General features: G+C 43.1%; 2 protein-coding genes across 2 annotated transcripts in view; both read left to right on the top strand.

Annotated features, from left to right (window-relative positions):
* LOC139309254 (zinc finger protein 91-like) overlaps positions 1-15,093 on the top strand; it is a 105,539-nt gene that overhangs the window by 49,234 nt on the left and 41,212 nt on the right. The gene's annotated exons all lie outside the window — the stretch shown is intronic.
* Positions 1,351-9,907, top strand: LOC139311608 (zinc finger protein 665-like). The gene is made up of 9 exons (XM_070936076.1): positions 1,351-1,749; positions 2,017-2,137; positions 2,226-2,258; positions 3,717-3,784; positions 5,053-5,182; positions 7,398-7,938; positions 8,017-8,541; positions 8,626-9,088; positions 9,407-9,907. Exons 1-9 carry the CDS (start codon positions 1,351-1,353, stop codon positions 9,887-9,889), a joined length of 2,763 nt encoding a protein of 920 aa, XP_070792177.1. The 3' UTR covers positions 9,890-9,907.

Raw genomic sequence — 15,093 nt, 5'->3', positions numbered from 1 at the left:
GCCTCCTGGTCCTCTTCTGACTGCCCGGCTGTTTCTGACAGGATTTGGCCCCTTTTGAGACCTCCTCCAATCTCTGCCCAGCCTTCAGGGCAGCTGTTCTTGAAGGAAGTGAGTTCAAATTCTCCAGGGAGATTTTTCTCCATCTCCACAGACGGTTCCTGGACAGGAAGGAGAGGAAGATGGAGAAATTGCTGCCTCTGCAAACCACAAAGCTTTTCTTGGGCAGGGCGGCATTGAGAGGGACCTTTCCTCCTATTCCCATGCCCATCATCCCTGCCCTTCCCTCAGATGCGCTCCTCTTTCCCCCACTTTGCAGGGAATCCTGTAAATTTACCCAAAATCCACCAGGGGGCATTTTCTGCCAAGAGAAGAGAACATCGAGCTTCCCCATTGGCCCACTGGAGGGCGAAGATCACAGCTGCCTTTCCAGAGGAGGCTGCAAAGGAAGTGACATCGCAAACACTTGCCGCTCTAGGATGTCTCCTTAACCCCTGGAGCTCTGCAGGAGGCGCAGAGGCTGCAGGAGGGTCTGGCAGGGGGAGATCCAGATGTGCCCCAGGTGAGAAGGGGGATGTTCACAGACAGAGGGAGGCGGAGAAGGAAGAGACCGACTTCTCTGGAAGCTTGGTTAGGTGGCTCAGTGGCTAAGACATTGAGTTTCTAGATCAGAAAGGACGGCAGTTCAGGAGTTGGAATCCCTGGTATAGGTCTCCTGTGTGAGTAGGGGATTGGACTAGATGACCTCCAAAGTCCCTTCCAACTCTGTTACTGTTACCCCGAGTCCCATGGCCCCCTGCCGCCCTCCCCATGCAGGGAACATGGGGGATGCCGGTGGGGATCCAGAGATCCCTTCCCGCCCCATGTCCAGGGAAGTGACCAAGTGGGGGAAGAGGAGGGTCGGCTTTGCGGAGGCCCAGCAGGAGAGAAGAGAAGCCGGGTGAGTAGGCAGGAATCACACCCGGTTCCCTGAGAGTCCGATCCTCCGCAGCCCGGCCTGTCTCGCAGGGGGAGAGAAGCGGGATGACCTCTCCAGCTGCCTCCTTCCGAGCCCTGCTATGAGGACCTCGATCTTGCGATGGGGCTCCGGGCAGGTTGGGGGAAGGTTGTTCAGTTCTACTTTCTAAATTCTACTTTCTAATTCTTGGTGTTGATTTTTCTTTCCATCTCAGATACAGAAGCTGGAAGCCATTTGAAGTCCTTCCAAGGATTTTTCTTGGGGGAAAAAAGAGCAGAATAACTTGCAGCGATCAGTCCTGCAGCACCAGAAATGGTTCCGTGAAGGAAAAGGCATCTGGAGACTCACCAGAGTCCTTGGAGCCATTTGGAGTTGTTCTGCAGGACAGAGAAAGGATGGAGACACAACCTTTTGGAAAGGAGGGAAGTGGAAAAGATCCTTCAGCTGTTCAGCCTGGGAAAGCGGGGAAGCTCTGGACAAGGACTGGGCAGGAGATCCTGGAGGAAACTATCCTCCCTTCAGAAGTTCAGCCCTGGAATTTCATCCAATGCCAGGAGGCTGAAGGTCCTCGAAGATTTTGCAGCCACCTCCATCACTTTAGTAGGCGATGGTTGAGATCAGAAAAGTACACCAAAGCCCAGATGCTGGACCTGGTGGTTCTGGAGCAGTTCCTGGCTCTTCTGCCCCCAGAGATGGAGAGCTGGGTGCGGGAGTATGGAGCAGAGACCAGTTCCCAGGCGGTTGCCCTGGTGGAAGGCTTCCTCCTGAGCCAGGCGGAAGAGCAGAAGGAGCAGGTCGAGTTGCAGGTGAGATACTTTAGGAAGCTCAAAAGAGAATAGAGTATGTGTTTGAATACTTCACCCCTCCTTCCCAAACATCTCTGACATTCATAATATGTGGCGATGTCCCACCAATTCTTGTAGGACGTTGTTCCATTGTTTTCTCACTCAACCACACTGATGGATATTGGGGGCTTTGAGGTTGTGTTCCAAATATAGGAATGCACTTTATGTTGTGATGTACATTAATTCTGCTTCTTCAATCCTTCCTCCTATTGGAAGTGCTGCACTATGGAGATCAGAGATCCTGAGAGAAAGAAGAATCCATCAAATCCCTCTCAGGAGCTATTTTTCAGGAGGATCCCTTGGGAAGATCAAACTCAGGACACCTCAGGAGGTAATTTAAGATCCTCCAATTACCCATATGTCTTAACATCGCTCTCTCTTCTATACAATACCTCCTCCTATTTATACTTCTCTGCACTAATTTCATCTGCAGATAATCGCCCAGCGACTCTCTTTAGGTGAGCCTCCTCCTCCTGGAGAAGGAGGAGATTGAGGTCCACCTGAAGGGGCATGCTGAGGAATTGGTGGTTTTTCTGGAAGACAAAATAGCTCGACTTGGTTCCCAGTTGGATGCCGGTGTGGTTGCTGGTCTGATGGAAGCCCCTGAGGCAGGTTCTTGCTCTGTTATCTGGGAACAGTTTGACCCTGTTGTTCCTGAGGAAGTGGACAGGATCCTAGAGAGTATGGGTGCACCTGTGTTTTAAACCGATGTCCCTCTTGGCTTGGGAAAGCTTCCCAGGAGGTAATAGTGGACTCTGGCACTGATTAATGCTTCCCTACAGGAAGGGGTAGTGCCCCAGCACTTTAAGGAGGCTGTGGTCCACCCTCTTCTTAAGAAGCCATCGTTGGATTATCCACCCTGTTGGATAATTTCCAACCTGTCTCCAATCTTCCCTTTTTTCGGGAAGGTTGTTCAAAAGGTGGTTACACGGCAATTCCAGAGGTTTAGGGATGAAACGGATTATCTAGACCCCTACCAGTCAAGATTCAGGCCTGGATTTGGGACAGAAATGGCATTGGTCGTGCTTTTGGATGATCTCTGGCGAGAGTGGGATGGGGGTAGTACATCCATGCTTGCTCTACTTGACCTCTTGGCGGCTTTCAATACCATCACCTATGGTATTCTCCTGGGGTGGCTTTGGGGGATGAAAGTGGGAGGCCTTGTGCTATCCTGGCTCACTTCCTTCCTCTGCAGCCGCTCTCAGTCAGTGTTGATAGGAGGGGAGAGATCCAGACCTCATCCACTGCTTTGCGGGGTCTCGCAGGGCTCAGTTCTCTCTCCGCTCCTGTTCAAGATTTATATGGAGCTGCTGGGTGAGATCATCTGTCAGCACGGACTGAAATATTACCAATATGCTGATGATACTTAGCTGTATGTCTCGGCCTGTGGTAGGTTAAGCAATGCTATGTCCTCCCTGCGCAGTGCCTGGAGGCTGTAGGGGCTGGATGGGGAGCAATGGGTGGAAACTAAACCTTGGCAAGACAGAGTGGCTCTGGGTTTGGGGTTCGTTGGCCAAGGGAGAATTGCCACCTCTGGTCTTGGATGGGGTGGCACTACCCAAAACAGACCCTGTGCATAATATGTGGGTTCTTCTGGAATCACAATTCTTGCTCGAAGAGAAGGTGGCAGTCGTGGCCAGGAGGGCCTTTGCACAACTACAGGTTGTGTGCCAGTTACCCCCCTACCTGGATGGACAATCGCTACTCAAACAGTCACTCATGCCCTAATCAATTCCCGTCTTGACTATTGCAACGGGCTCTACATGGGGCTCCCCTTGAAGAGCATGTGGGCTCCACTTGGTGCAAAACACAGCAGTCCACATGGTTTTCTGCAGATCCCAGTATGCACATGTATAACCTCTCCTGCATTATTATTATTAAATAATTATTATTTTGAAATTACTTATTTCTTACAGAGAAAGAAACAATGAAATTTTCTGGTTTTTATGACGGCGATCAAACAGCGGTTGAATCTCTAAATCAAGTAAGAAAAGGAAAAGTTATTAGACTTGTATTCTCACCTTCAGGAAATGAAGTGGGTGTACAGAGTTCTCTCTCCTTCTATTCCCCCCCCCTTGTTTGGACTGGGTTATTTTTGTGTTCTTCCAGAACATGGACAGCAGAATAGCAGGTTGAAGTTGCTGTCAGCCAGCATAGCTTCCTCTGGTTGTCTTGTTCTGCTAGTTACTCCTCCAAATTTGCCTTTACAAGAAGCAGTTCTTTTAAAGTCCTTCAAGAATTAGGAATAAACGTATCACAGTGGCAGGAACTGCTGGACCATCTTTCTTTTTTAATTTATTGACCTCCTAAAGTACAGATTAACAGAGTTGGAAGGGACCTTGTAGGTCACCTAGTCCAACCTCCCTACACCATTTCTGACAAGTGGCAGTCTAGTCTCTTCTTGAAAGCTCCCAGTGATGAAGCTCCCACTTCTGAAGGCAACTTCTGTTCCATGGGTTGATTGCTTTCACTGTCAGAAAATGTCTCCTTATTTCCAGGTTGAATCACTCCTTGTTCAGTTTCCATCCATTATTCCTTGACTGGCCTTCAGGTGCTTTGGAAAATAGCTTGACCCCTCCTCCTCTCTGTGGCAGCCCCTCAAATATTGGAATATTGCTATCATATCTCCCCTGTTCCTTCTCTTCACTAGACTAGCCATGCCCAGTTCCTGCACCCGTTCATCTTATGTTTTAGCCTTCAGTCCCTTCATCATCTTGGTTGCTTTTCCTTGCACTCTTTCTAGAGTCACAAGATCTTTGTTACATCATGGCAACTAATACTGGATGCAAAGTTCCTAAGTGTGGTCTTACCAAGGCATTATAAAGTGGCACTAATACTTCATGTGATCTTGATTCTATCTCTCTCTTAATGCAACCTATGATTCTGTTGGGTGTTTTTTGGCAACTGTAGCACACTGCTGGCTCACGTTTAAGCGATTGTCCACTAGGACTCCAAGATCCCTGTTCCACTTTCTACTGTAGAGCCAGGTATCACCTATTCTATGCCAGTGCATTTGGTTTTTCTTTCCTAAATGTAGTACATTACATTTCTCACCATTGAAATTCATTTTGTTAGAAGGTGCCAATATATCAATCCTTCTATATCTCGAGCCTATCTTGTGCAGTGTTGATATTCCTGTCAATTTGGTCTTGTCTGCAAATTTGATGAGTTCCCCTTCTATCCCCTTGTCTAAATCATTGATGAAGTTGATCAGATGTTGTGAATCTGTTCTGTTCTTTTTTCCGTGTTCAGGAGAGTCTTGTGTCCTTCGAGGAGGTGGCTGTGTATTTCTCTGAGGAGGAATGGTCTCAGCTGGATCCTGACCAAAAAGCCCTGTATTCGGAAGTCATGCTTGAAAACTATAGGAACGTGGTTTCTCTTGGTAAGTTTTCTTATCCCATATCAGAGAGTTCAAGAAGACAGATTAAAGTTAGTTTTTTATTTAAAAAATCACTAATCAGATACTGTCTCCTGGGAGGGAGAAGGAAAGGATCTGGCCTTCTGGTACTCCAAGGAAGGAAAGAGTCAGTGTATCTTTGCTGAGATGCTTTTGGGCCATTTCTGAATAGAATAGAATAGAATAGAATAGAATAGAATAGAATAGAATAGAATAGAATAGAATAGAATAGAATAGAATAGGCCAAGTATAATTGGACACAAGGAATTTGTCTTGGTCCATATGCTCTTGGTGTACATAAAAGAAAAGATACATTCGTCAAGAATCATAAGGTACAACACTAATGATAGTCAGAGGGAACAAGTAAGCAATGAAATCATATCATATCAGGAAACAGTCAATATAAATCTTAAGGATACCAGCAACTAGGTTACAGTCATACAGTCATAAGTGGGAGGAGATGGGTGGTGGGAACAATGAGAAGATTAATAGTAGTGCAGACTTAGTAAATCAATCAAGGATTGAGGGAATTATTTGTTTAGCAGAGTGATAGCGTTCAGGAAAAAACTGTTCTTGTGCCTAGTTGTTCTGGCATGCAGTGCTCTATAGCGTCGTTTTGAGGGTAGGAGTTGAAACAGTTTATGTCCAGGATGCGAGGAGTCTGTAAATATTTTCACAGCCCTCTTTTTGATTCGTGCAGTATACAGGTCCTCAATGGAAGGCAGGTTGGTAGTCATTGTTTTTTCTGCAGTTCTAATGATCCTCTGAAGTCTGTGTCTGTCTTGCTGGGTTGCAGAACCAAACCAGACAGTTATAGAGGGTGGAGATGACAGACTCAATAATTCCTCTGTAGAACTGGATTAGCAGCTCCTTGGGCAGTTTGAGCTTTCTGAGTTGGCGCAGAAAGAACATTCTTTGTTGTGCTTTTTTGATGACGATTTTGAAGTTAGATCTCTATTTTAGGTCTTTATTTTTCCATTTGTATTTGAATTTATCTGTGGTGGCTGAAAAGAATGAGGTGTGCTTTTATGTGTCCTCTGGAGGTCATGTGAGAGGTATGTGTTGTCAAACCTTCCAAAATTTTGTGAGAACAGAACTTTCATGTTTGGGCCATGGAAGAGCATTCTCCCAATCCAATTCAAGAACAAAGACCTCATGCAGTGTGACTCAGAGCATCCTAGGATACAGGTGATCTCCGAGTTATGACAGTTCACTAAGCAACCGTTCCACATTACGACCTAGCCCTTCCCCCAAGTACTTAAGATTCAGTCCTGAAATTATGTTGCATCAACAATCACCCTACCTGTACCCCCACCGCACCCTGCTGGGACTTTACGAGGATATAGCAAGCCGTCAATTCCTTTGACTGCTTGGATGCATTTGCAGAAAAAAGAGGCCTAAAGTAATGGGAGATACGCAAGATCAATAGTGGGAAATCTGGCAGTATTGATCTCACATGATCTCACACTACAGTACTTTAGGCCTCTGTTTTCTGCTAACCAAGGCCTGCACGAGATCCAGGCCAAAATCCTTTGGAAACAAAGGGGAGGCCTCTTTGTTTTCAAAGACTTTTGCCCTGAATCTCGTGCAGTACTCAGTTTGTAGGGAACACAGGCCTAAAGTACTGCAGTGCAAGATCACGCGTGATCATTAGTGTGAGATCTTGCACTTCTGGTCTAGTGTGATCTCGCACTAAAATAGTTTAGGCCTCTGTTTTCTGCAATCGAAAGCCTGTACCAGATCCGGCCAAAAAGCTCTTGCAAGTTGATGAGACTTTGGGGCAGCGAAATAGCCATTCTTGAAGCCTCCCAACCTTTCCAGTCTTTCCAGCGAGCTTTTTTCAAAATGGTTTCAGTTCTCACAGGTGTCTGCTGAAATTAACCCAGCCCAATAAATCTTAAGTTTTCTCCTTATTCGTCCTTGGATGTTTCCCCTCATTATTCCTTGACTCAAAACAGACTTTGATTGAGATTTGCAGATATTTAGATAATTGTAAAGAAAGATGTTTTCTAGATATTTTCAAAGCTTTCAGGACTCATGAAGATAGAAATCATCCTGTGTATATCACGCCACTGTAAGCATGCAAACATAAAACATAATTGAATTTTGGAAAAATTCAGAAGGAAATTCACTTGACTTTGTACGGTTTGATCTTTTTCTCTAACCTTGTTACCGTTTTCATTTCTCTTTTGCTTTGAAGGTGATAATGGGCAGGAGAATCAAGATTCCTGTGAACTGTTCCAGGTGATCAATGCTAAAGATGGAACGGAGAAGTTGGGAATTCGAATGGAATTAGAAACCCATGATAGAAACCAGTCAAATGATTGGAATCAGGAAAGCTCATCTTCCACCGATGCTCCGATGCAAGATGTTCTCGCCCAACAGGAGAAAATAAGGAAAAAATATATTGGGAAAAATATGAAGCCAATCAAAGCTATATTACAAGTAAAAGACCACTATTTAAGCCAAAATAAAGCAGAAGATGCTATAAGAAGACACAACGGAGAAAGTTACAATGGGACATTCATTCCTTCTCTTGGAAATAAGTTCCTTATATCTCAAAAAGTGATTGATGCAAAAGAGAAGCCTTACAAATGTTTGGAATGTGGAACATGTTTTGGAAAAAGCAGGCAACTTACTTCCCATGAAAAGATTCACACTGGGGAGAAGCTATACAAATGCAGACAGTCTGGTAACAGGTTCAAAAGACGTAGTAATCTTATTTCCCATAAAAGGATTCAGTCAGGAGAGAAACCGTATAAATGCATGGAGTGTGGAAAGACCTTCCCTCAGAGTAGTGTCCTAAGAGTACACGAAAGTCTCCACGTAGGGGAGAAACTCTATAAATGCATGGAGTGTGGAAAGACCTTTGCTCGAAGAAGTAATCTTTTTTCCCATATGAAGATCCACACAGGGGATAAGCCACATAAATGCATAGAGTGTGGAAAGACATTTGCTTATAGTAGTGGACTTACTATACACAAAAGGTGCCACACAGGGGAGAAGCCATTTAAATGCACGGAATGTGGAAATACCTTTGCTCAAAAAAGTCATCTTATTTTACATAAGGTGATCCACACAGGGGAGAAGCCATTTAAATGCATGGAGTGTGGAAAGACCTTTGCTCGAAGATATCATCTTAATTGCCATAAAATGAGCCACACAGGGGAGAAACCGTATAAATGCATGAATTGTGGAAAGACATTTGCTCGGAAGTATGGTCTCACTTGCCATAACAAAATCCACACAGGAGAGAAACCATATAAATGCATGGAGTGCGGAAAGAGCTTTGCTCATAGCAATGTCCTAAGAATACATAGAAAGATCCACACAGGGGAAAAGCCATTTAAATGCATGGAGTGTGGAAAAACCTTTGCTCGAAGAAGTCATCTTATTTCCCATAAGATGATCCACAAAGGGGAGAAAACTTATAAATGCATGGAGTGTGGAAAGACCTTTGCTCGAAGAAGTAATCTTTTTTCCCATATGAAGATCCACACAGGGGATAAGCCACATAAATGCATAGAGTGTGGAAAGACATTTGCTTATAGTAGTGGACTTACTATACACAAAAGGTGCCACACAGGGGAGAAGCCATTTAAATGCACGGAATGTGGAAATACCTTTGCTCAAAAAAGTCATCTTATTTTACATAAGGTGATCCACACAGGGGAGAAGCCATTTAAATGCATGGAGTGTGGAAAGACCTTTGCTCGAAGATATCATCTTAATTGCCATAAAATGAGCCACACAGGGGAGAAACCGTATAAATGCATGAATTGTGGAAAGACATTTGCTCGGAAGTATGGTCTCACTTGCCATAACAAAATCCACACAGGAGAGAAACCATATAAATGCATGGAGTGCGGAAAGAGCTTTGCTCATAGCAATGTCCTAAGAATACATAGAAAGATCCACACAGGGGAAAAGCCATTTAAATGCATGGAGTGTGGAAAAACCTTTGCTCGAAGAAGTCATCTTATTTCCCATAAGATGATCCACAAAGGGGAGAAAACTTATAAATGCATGGAGTGTGAAAAGACCTTTGCTCATATCAGTGACCTAAGCATACACAAAAGGTTCCACACAGGGGAGAATCCATATATATGCATGCAGTGTGGGAAAACCTTTCCTTGTAGCAACGAACTTACAATCCATAAAAGGAGACACATAGGAGATAAATCATATAAATGCATGGAGGGTGGAAAGACCTTTGCTCAACGCAGTTATCTTGCTTCTCATAAAAAGATCCACACAGGGGAAAAGCCATTTAAATGCATGGAATGTGGAAAGACCTTTGCTCGAAGAAGTCATCTTATTTTACATGAGATGATCCACACAGGGGAGAAGCCATATAAGTGCTTGGAGTGTGGAAAGACCTTTACTCAAAGAGGTTATCTTATTCGTCATAAGATGATCCACACAGGGGAGAAGCCATTTAAATGCATAGAATGTGGAAAGACCTTTGCTCGAAGAAGTCATCTTATTTCCCATAAGGTGATCCACACGGGGGAGAAACCATATAAATGCATGAATTGTGGAAAGACATTTGCTCGGAAAGATGCTCTTACTTGCCATAACAAAATCCACACAGGGGAGAAGCCATTTAAATGCATGGAGTGTGGAAAGACCTTTGCTCGAAAATATCACCTTAATTGCCATAAGATGACCCACACAGGGGAGACCATATAAATGCATGGAATGTGAAAATAGCTTTGCTCAGAATGGTATTCTTACTTCTCATAAAAGGATCCATGCTCAGGAGAAAATATATAGCAATAGCCATTCCACTTAGACTTATATACCACTCCACAATGCTTTACAACACTCTCTCAGCAGTTTAGAAAGTCAGCATATGCTTCCCAGCAATCTGGGTCCTCATTTTACCCACCTCAGAAGGATGAAAGCTGAATCAACCATGACCCTGTCAAAATCAAACTACTGGCTGTGGGCAATTAGTATAGCATGCTAACCACTGATGCAACCATGTCTCTAGATTGTTATCTGTATGCATATTGTACCTTTCTGATCCAAAGCAGACAAGGTTGAATCCAAGAAAATGAAATTTAATGTAGAGAAAAGGAACATTTTACACCTGGGCAGGAAAAAGAGATTACATGAAATTTGGCTCAAAAACTATGACAGGGTCCTTGGAGTCCGAATGGGTGATCACTTAAGCATGAGTCACCTGTGTGTGGCAGCAGATTAAAAAAAGTGAATACAATCCTTGGTTGTATAAAGAGAGGCATAGAATCAAAATCACATGAAGTATTAGTACAGCTTCATAAAGCCTTAGTAAGACGACACCTGGCATACTGTATCCAGTTTGGGTACTGTATCAAGTAGTGTCAACTCTGAAAACAACTCTTAAGGTCAAGGTTCCCCTCACATATATGTGCTAGTCAATTCTTTAGGGGGCGGTGCTCATTTCCTTTTCAAAGCTGAAGAGCCAGTGCTGTCCGAAGATGTCTCCATGGTCATGTGGCTGTCATGACTAAACGTCAAAGGCGCATGGAATGCTGTTACCTTCTTACCAAAGATGGTCCCTATTTTTCTACTTGCATTTTTACTTTTGAACTGCTAGGTTGGCAGAAGCTGGGACAAGTAACGGGAGCTCACCCCGTTATGTGGCACTAAGGATTCGAACCGTTAAACTGCTGACGTTTCTATCGACAAGCACAGCATTTTAGCCACTGAGCCACTGCGTTCCCCTAGCTGAAACTATATTTTTCTTGCTTCATTTCTTAGAATAGAATAGAATAGAATAGAATAGAATAGAATAGAATAGAATAGAATAGAATAGAATAGAATAGAATAGAATTTTTTTGGGGGGGCCAAGTGTGATTGGACACACAAGGAATTTGTCTTGGTGCATATGCTCTCAGTGTACATAAAATACATTCATCAAGAATCATAAGGTACAACACTTAATGATAGTCATAGGGTACAAATAAGCAATCAGGAAACAATATCAATATAAATTGTAAGGATACAAGCAACAAAGTTGCAGTCATACAGTCATAAGTGGAAGGAGATGGGTGGTGGGAACGATGAGAAGATTAATAGTAGTGCAGACTTAGTAAATAGTTTAGACAGTGTTGAGGAAATTATTTGTTTAGCAGAGTGACGGCATTCAGGAAAAACCTGTACTTTGTCTAGTTATTCTGGTGTGCAATGCTCTATAGCGTCGTTTTGAGCATAGGAGTTGAAACAATTTATGTCCAGGATGTGAGGGAATCTGTAAATATTTTCACAGCCCTCTTTTTGACTGTGCAGTATACAGGTCCTCAATGGAAGGCAGGTTGGTACAATTGTTTTTTCTGCAGTTCTAATTATCCTCTGAAGTCTGTGTCTGTCTTGTTGCAGAACCAAACCAGACAGTTATAGAGATGCAGATGACAGACTCAATAATCCCTCTGTAGAACTGGGTCAGCAGCTCCTTGGGCAGTTTGAGCTTTCTGAGTTGGCGCAGAAAGAACAGTCTTTGTTGTGCTTTTTTGTAGACGTTTTTGATGTTTACTGTCCATTAATTTTAATTTTAGATCTTGCAATATGGTAGAACCTAGAAATTTCAAGGTCTCTACTGTTGATACTGTGTTGTCCAGTATTGTGAGAGGTGGAAATATGAAAGGGTTTCTCCTAAAGTCTATCACCATTTCTACAGTTTTGAGTGTGTTCAATTCCACATTATTCCCGTCGCACCATGAAGCTAGTTGTTCAACCTCCCGCTTGTATGTGGATTCATCATTGTCTTGAATGAGACGGATCACTGTTGTATCATCTGCGAACTTCAGTAGTTTAACAGATGGATCGTTAGAGATGCAGTCATTGCTTTACAGAGAGAAGTGGGGAGAACAAACAGCCTTTGGGGGGGTGCTGTGCTAATTATACAGGTATCTGATGTGATTCTGCTTAGCTTCACCTGCTGCTTCCTGCTTGTTAGGAAGTTTACGGTCCACTTACAAGTGCGTTCAGGTACCTGTAGCTGGTTTAGCTTAATTAGAAGAGTGTCTGGAATGATGGTATTGAATGCTGAACTAAACTCTACAAAGAGGAATGCTGTCAATATAATTTACTTGGACTTCAGTAAAGCATTTTATAAAGACCATAACCTACTATTAGATAAAGTAGAAAAATGTGGGATAGACAGCATCACCACCAGATGGATTTGTAAGTGGCTGACCATCCGCACTCAACGTGTAGGTCTCAATGGAACCGCATCTACATGGAGGGAAGTATGCAGTGGAGTACTATTAGATAAAGTAGAAAAATGTGGGATAGACAGCATCACCACCAGATGGATTTGTAAGTGGCTGACCATCCGCACTCAACATGTAGGTCTCAATGGAACTGCATCTACATGGAGGGAAGTATGCAGTGGAGTACCCCAGGGCTCTGTTTTAGGCCTAGTGCTCTTCAACATCTTCATCAATGACTTGGATGAGGGGATAGATGGGGAACGCATCAAATTTGCAGATGACACCAAGCTGGCAGGAATAGCCAACACTACAGAAGATAGGCTCTAGGTACAGAAGGATCTTGACAGACTTGAACATTGGGCGCTAACTAACAAAATGAAATTCAACAGTGAAAAAAGTAAGGTTCTACATTTAGGCAAGAAAAACAAAATGCACAGGTACTGTATATGTGGTATATTGCTCAATAGTAGTAACTGTGAGGGATCTTGGAGTCCTAGTGGACAACCATTTAGATATGAGCCAGCAGTGTGCAGCAGCTGCCAAAAAAGCCAACACAGTTTTGGGCTGCATAAACGGGGATACAATCAAGATCACATGAAGTGTTAATACCACTTTATAATGCCTTGGTAAGGCCACACTTGGAATATTGCATTCAGTTTTGGTCACCACGATTTAAAAAAGACGTTGAGTCTCTAGAAAGAGTGCAGAGAAGAGCAACAAAGATGATTAGGGGACTGGAAGCTAAAACATGAAGAATGGTTGCAGGAACTGGGTATGTCTAGTTTAATGAAAAGAAGGACTAGGGCAGACATGATAGCAGTGTTCCAATATCTCAAGGGTTGCCACAAAGAAAAGGGAGTCAAATTATTCTTTAAAGCGCCTGAAGGTAGAACAAGAAGCAATGGGTGGAGACTGTACTGTCTGTACTTGATGGAATGAATGATGTTTGTATGTTATTTTTCTTTTTTTGTTTTAAAATAAAAAAATGATTTGGTAAAAAGAAACAATGGGTGGAAACTAATTAAGGAGAGAACCAACTTAGAACTAAGGAGAAGTTTCCTGACAGAACAATTAATCAGTGGAACAACTTGCCTCCAGAAGTTTTAAATGCTCCAACACTGGAAATTTTTAAGAAGATGTTGGATAACCATTTGTCTGAAGTCGTGTAGGATTTCCTGGCTGGATAGATGGTGGGACTAGGAGACCTCCAAGGTCCCTTCCAACTCTGTTATTCTATTTCTAAGAAGACCCTTGCGTAGGTCTTTGGATATTCAAGATGTTGTAGGATGTAGTGTAGAGCCATATTAACAGCTTCAACTGTTGATCTATTTGCTCGGTATGCAAATTGCAAAGGGTCTAACAGTGGATCCGTGATGGTTTTCAAGTGGGACACCACTAGCCTTTCAAAGGTTTTCATGGCTACAGATGTTAGAGCAACTGGCTGTAGTCATTCAGTTCCTTGATGGTGGGCTTCTTCAGCACTGGGATGATAGTAGAGCATTTGAAGCAAGAAGGAACATAGCACATTTCTAGCGATTTATTGAAGATACGGGTGAAGATGGGGGCCAATTGGTCAGCACAGACTTTTAAGCAAGAAGTTATCTTGTCTGGGCCTGGAGTTTTTCCTGGCTTTTGTCTGTGAAATAGGTCTTGCACTTCCTTTTCTGGGATCACTAGGGGTTGTGAACCCAATGGGATGGGATCCGTTGTAGAAGGCTTGGCTGTTGTTGGTGTGTCTCAGATAGGGGTTATGGAGATAGGTGGCTGTAGTTTCCTTTGAAACATGCAGTAAAACTCATTCAGGTCATCTGTCAGTTGTTGATTTTCTTCAGCCTGGGAAGGAGGTTTGCCATAGCTGGTGATATTCTTAAGAGTTTTCCACATATTTGCCGGTTCATTTGTTGAGAACTGATAGTTTAGCTTTTCAAAGTAGCCTCTTTTTGCTGCTCTGATCTCCCTTGTTAATACATTTCTGGCCTGATTGTACAGCATTTTATCACCTTTTCTGTAGGCTTCCTCTTTGGAACGACGTAGCTGTTTAAGTTTAGCTGTGAACCAAGGTTTGTTCTTACTGTATATTGGCAAGTTCCTGGTCGATACACATAGGTCTTCACAGAACTTACATATGATGTTGCAGTATCTGTGTGTTCATACAGGTCTGCAGAGGTATCTTCAAAAATATTCCAATCAGTGCAGTCAAAGCAAGCCTATAGCTTTAACTTTTCCTCCTCAGTCGAAATCTTCACTGACTTAATTGTTAGTTTTGTGGTTTTAAGTCTTTGCCTGTAAGCTGGTACAAGGTGAATCATGCAATGATCAGTGTCCTATAGCTGCTCGTGGTAAAGACCGATAAGCATCTGTTAGTGTTGTGTAGCAATGGTCTAAAATATTATTGCCTCTAGTGGGACAATTGACATGCTGAAAGTATTTTGGTAGCTCTTTCCTTAAGTTGGCCTTGTTTAGATCTCCCAAATTAATGGCCAGTGAATTGGGGTATTTGGCTTCAGCCTTCATAATTTGGTCATCTAGAGTTCACAATGCCTTGTTTTCACAGGCTTGTGGTAGGACATAAACAGCAATTAGAACAAATGAGGAAAATTCATGAGGCGAATAGTTTGATTTGCAGTTGATAATTAATGTCTCTAGGTTTTTGTCACATAATTTATATATTATAGTTATATCCTGAGACCAGCTGTT

This window comes from Pituophis catenifer, unplaced genomic scaffold (assembly GCF_029215685.1).
Source record: "Pituophis catenifer annectens isolate HBS135680 unplaced genomic scaffold, rPitCat1.0.hap2 SCAF_2, whole genome shotgun sequence".
Lineage (NCBI taxonomy): Eukaryota > Metazoa > Chordata > Lepidosauria > Squamata > Colubridae > Pituophis > Pituophis catenifer.
Note: the sequence above shows the minus strand (reverse complement) of the source record. Positions and strands in the feature narration are given on the sequence as shown.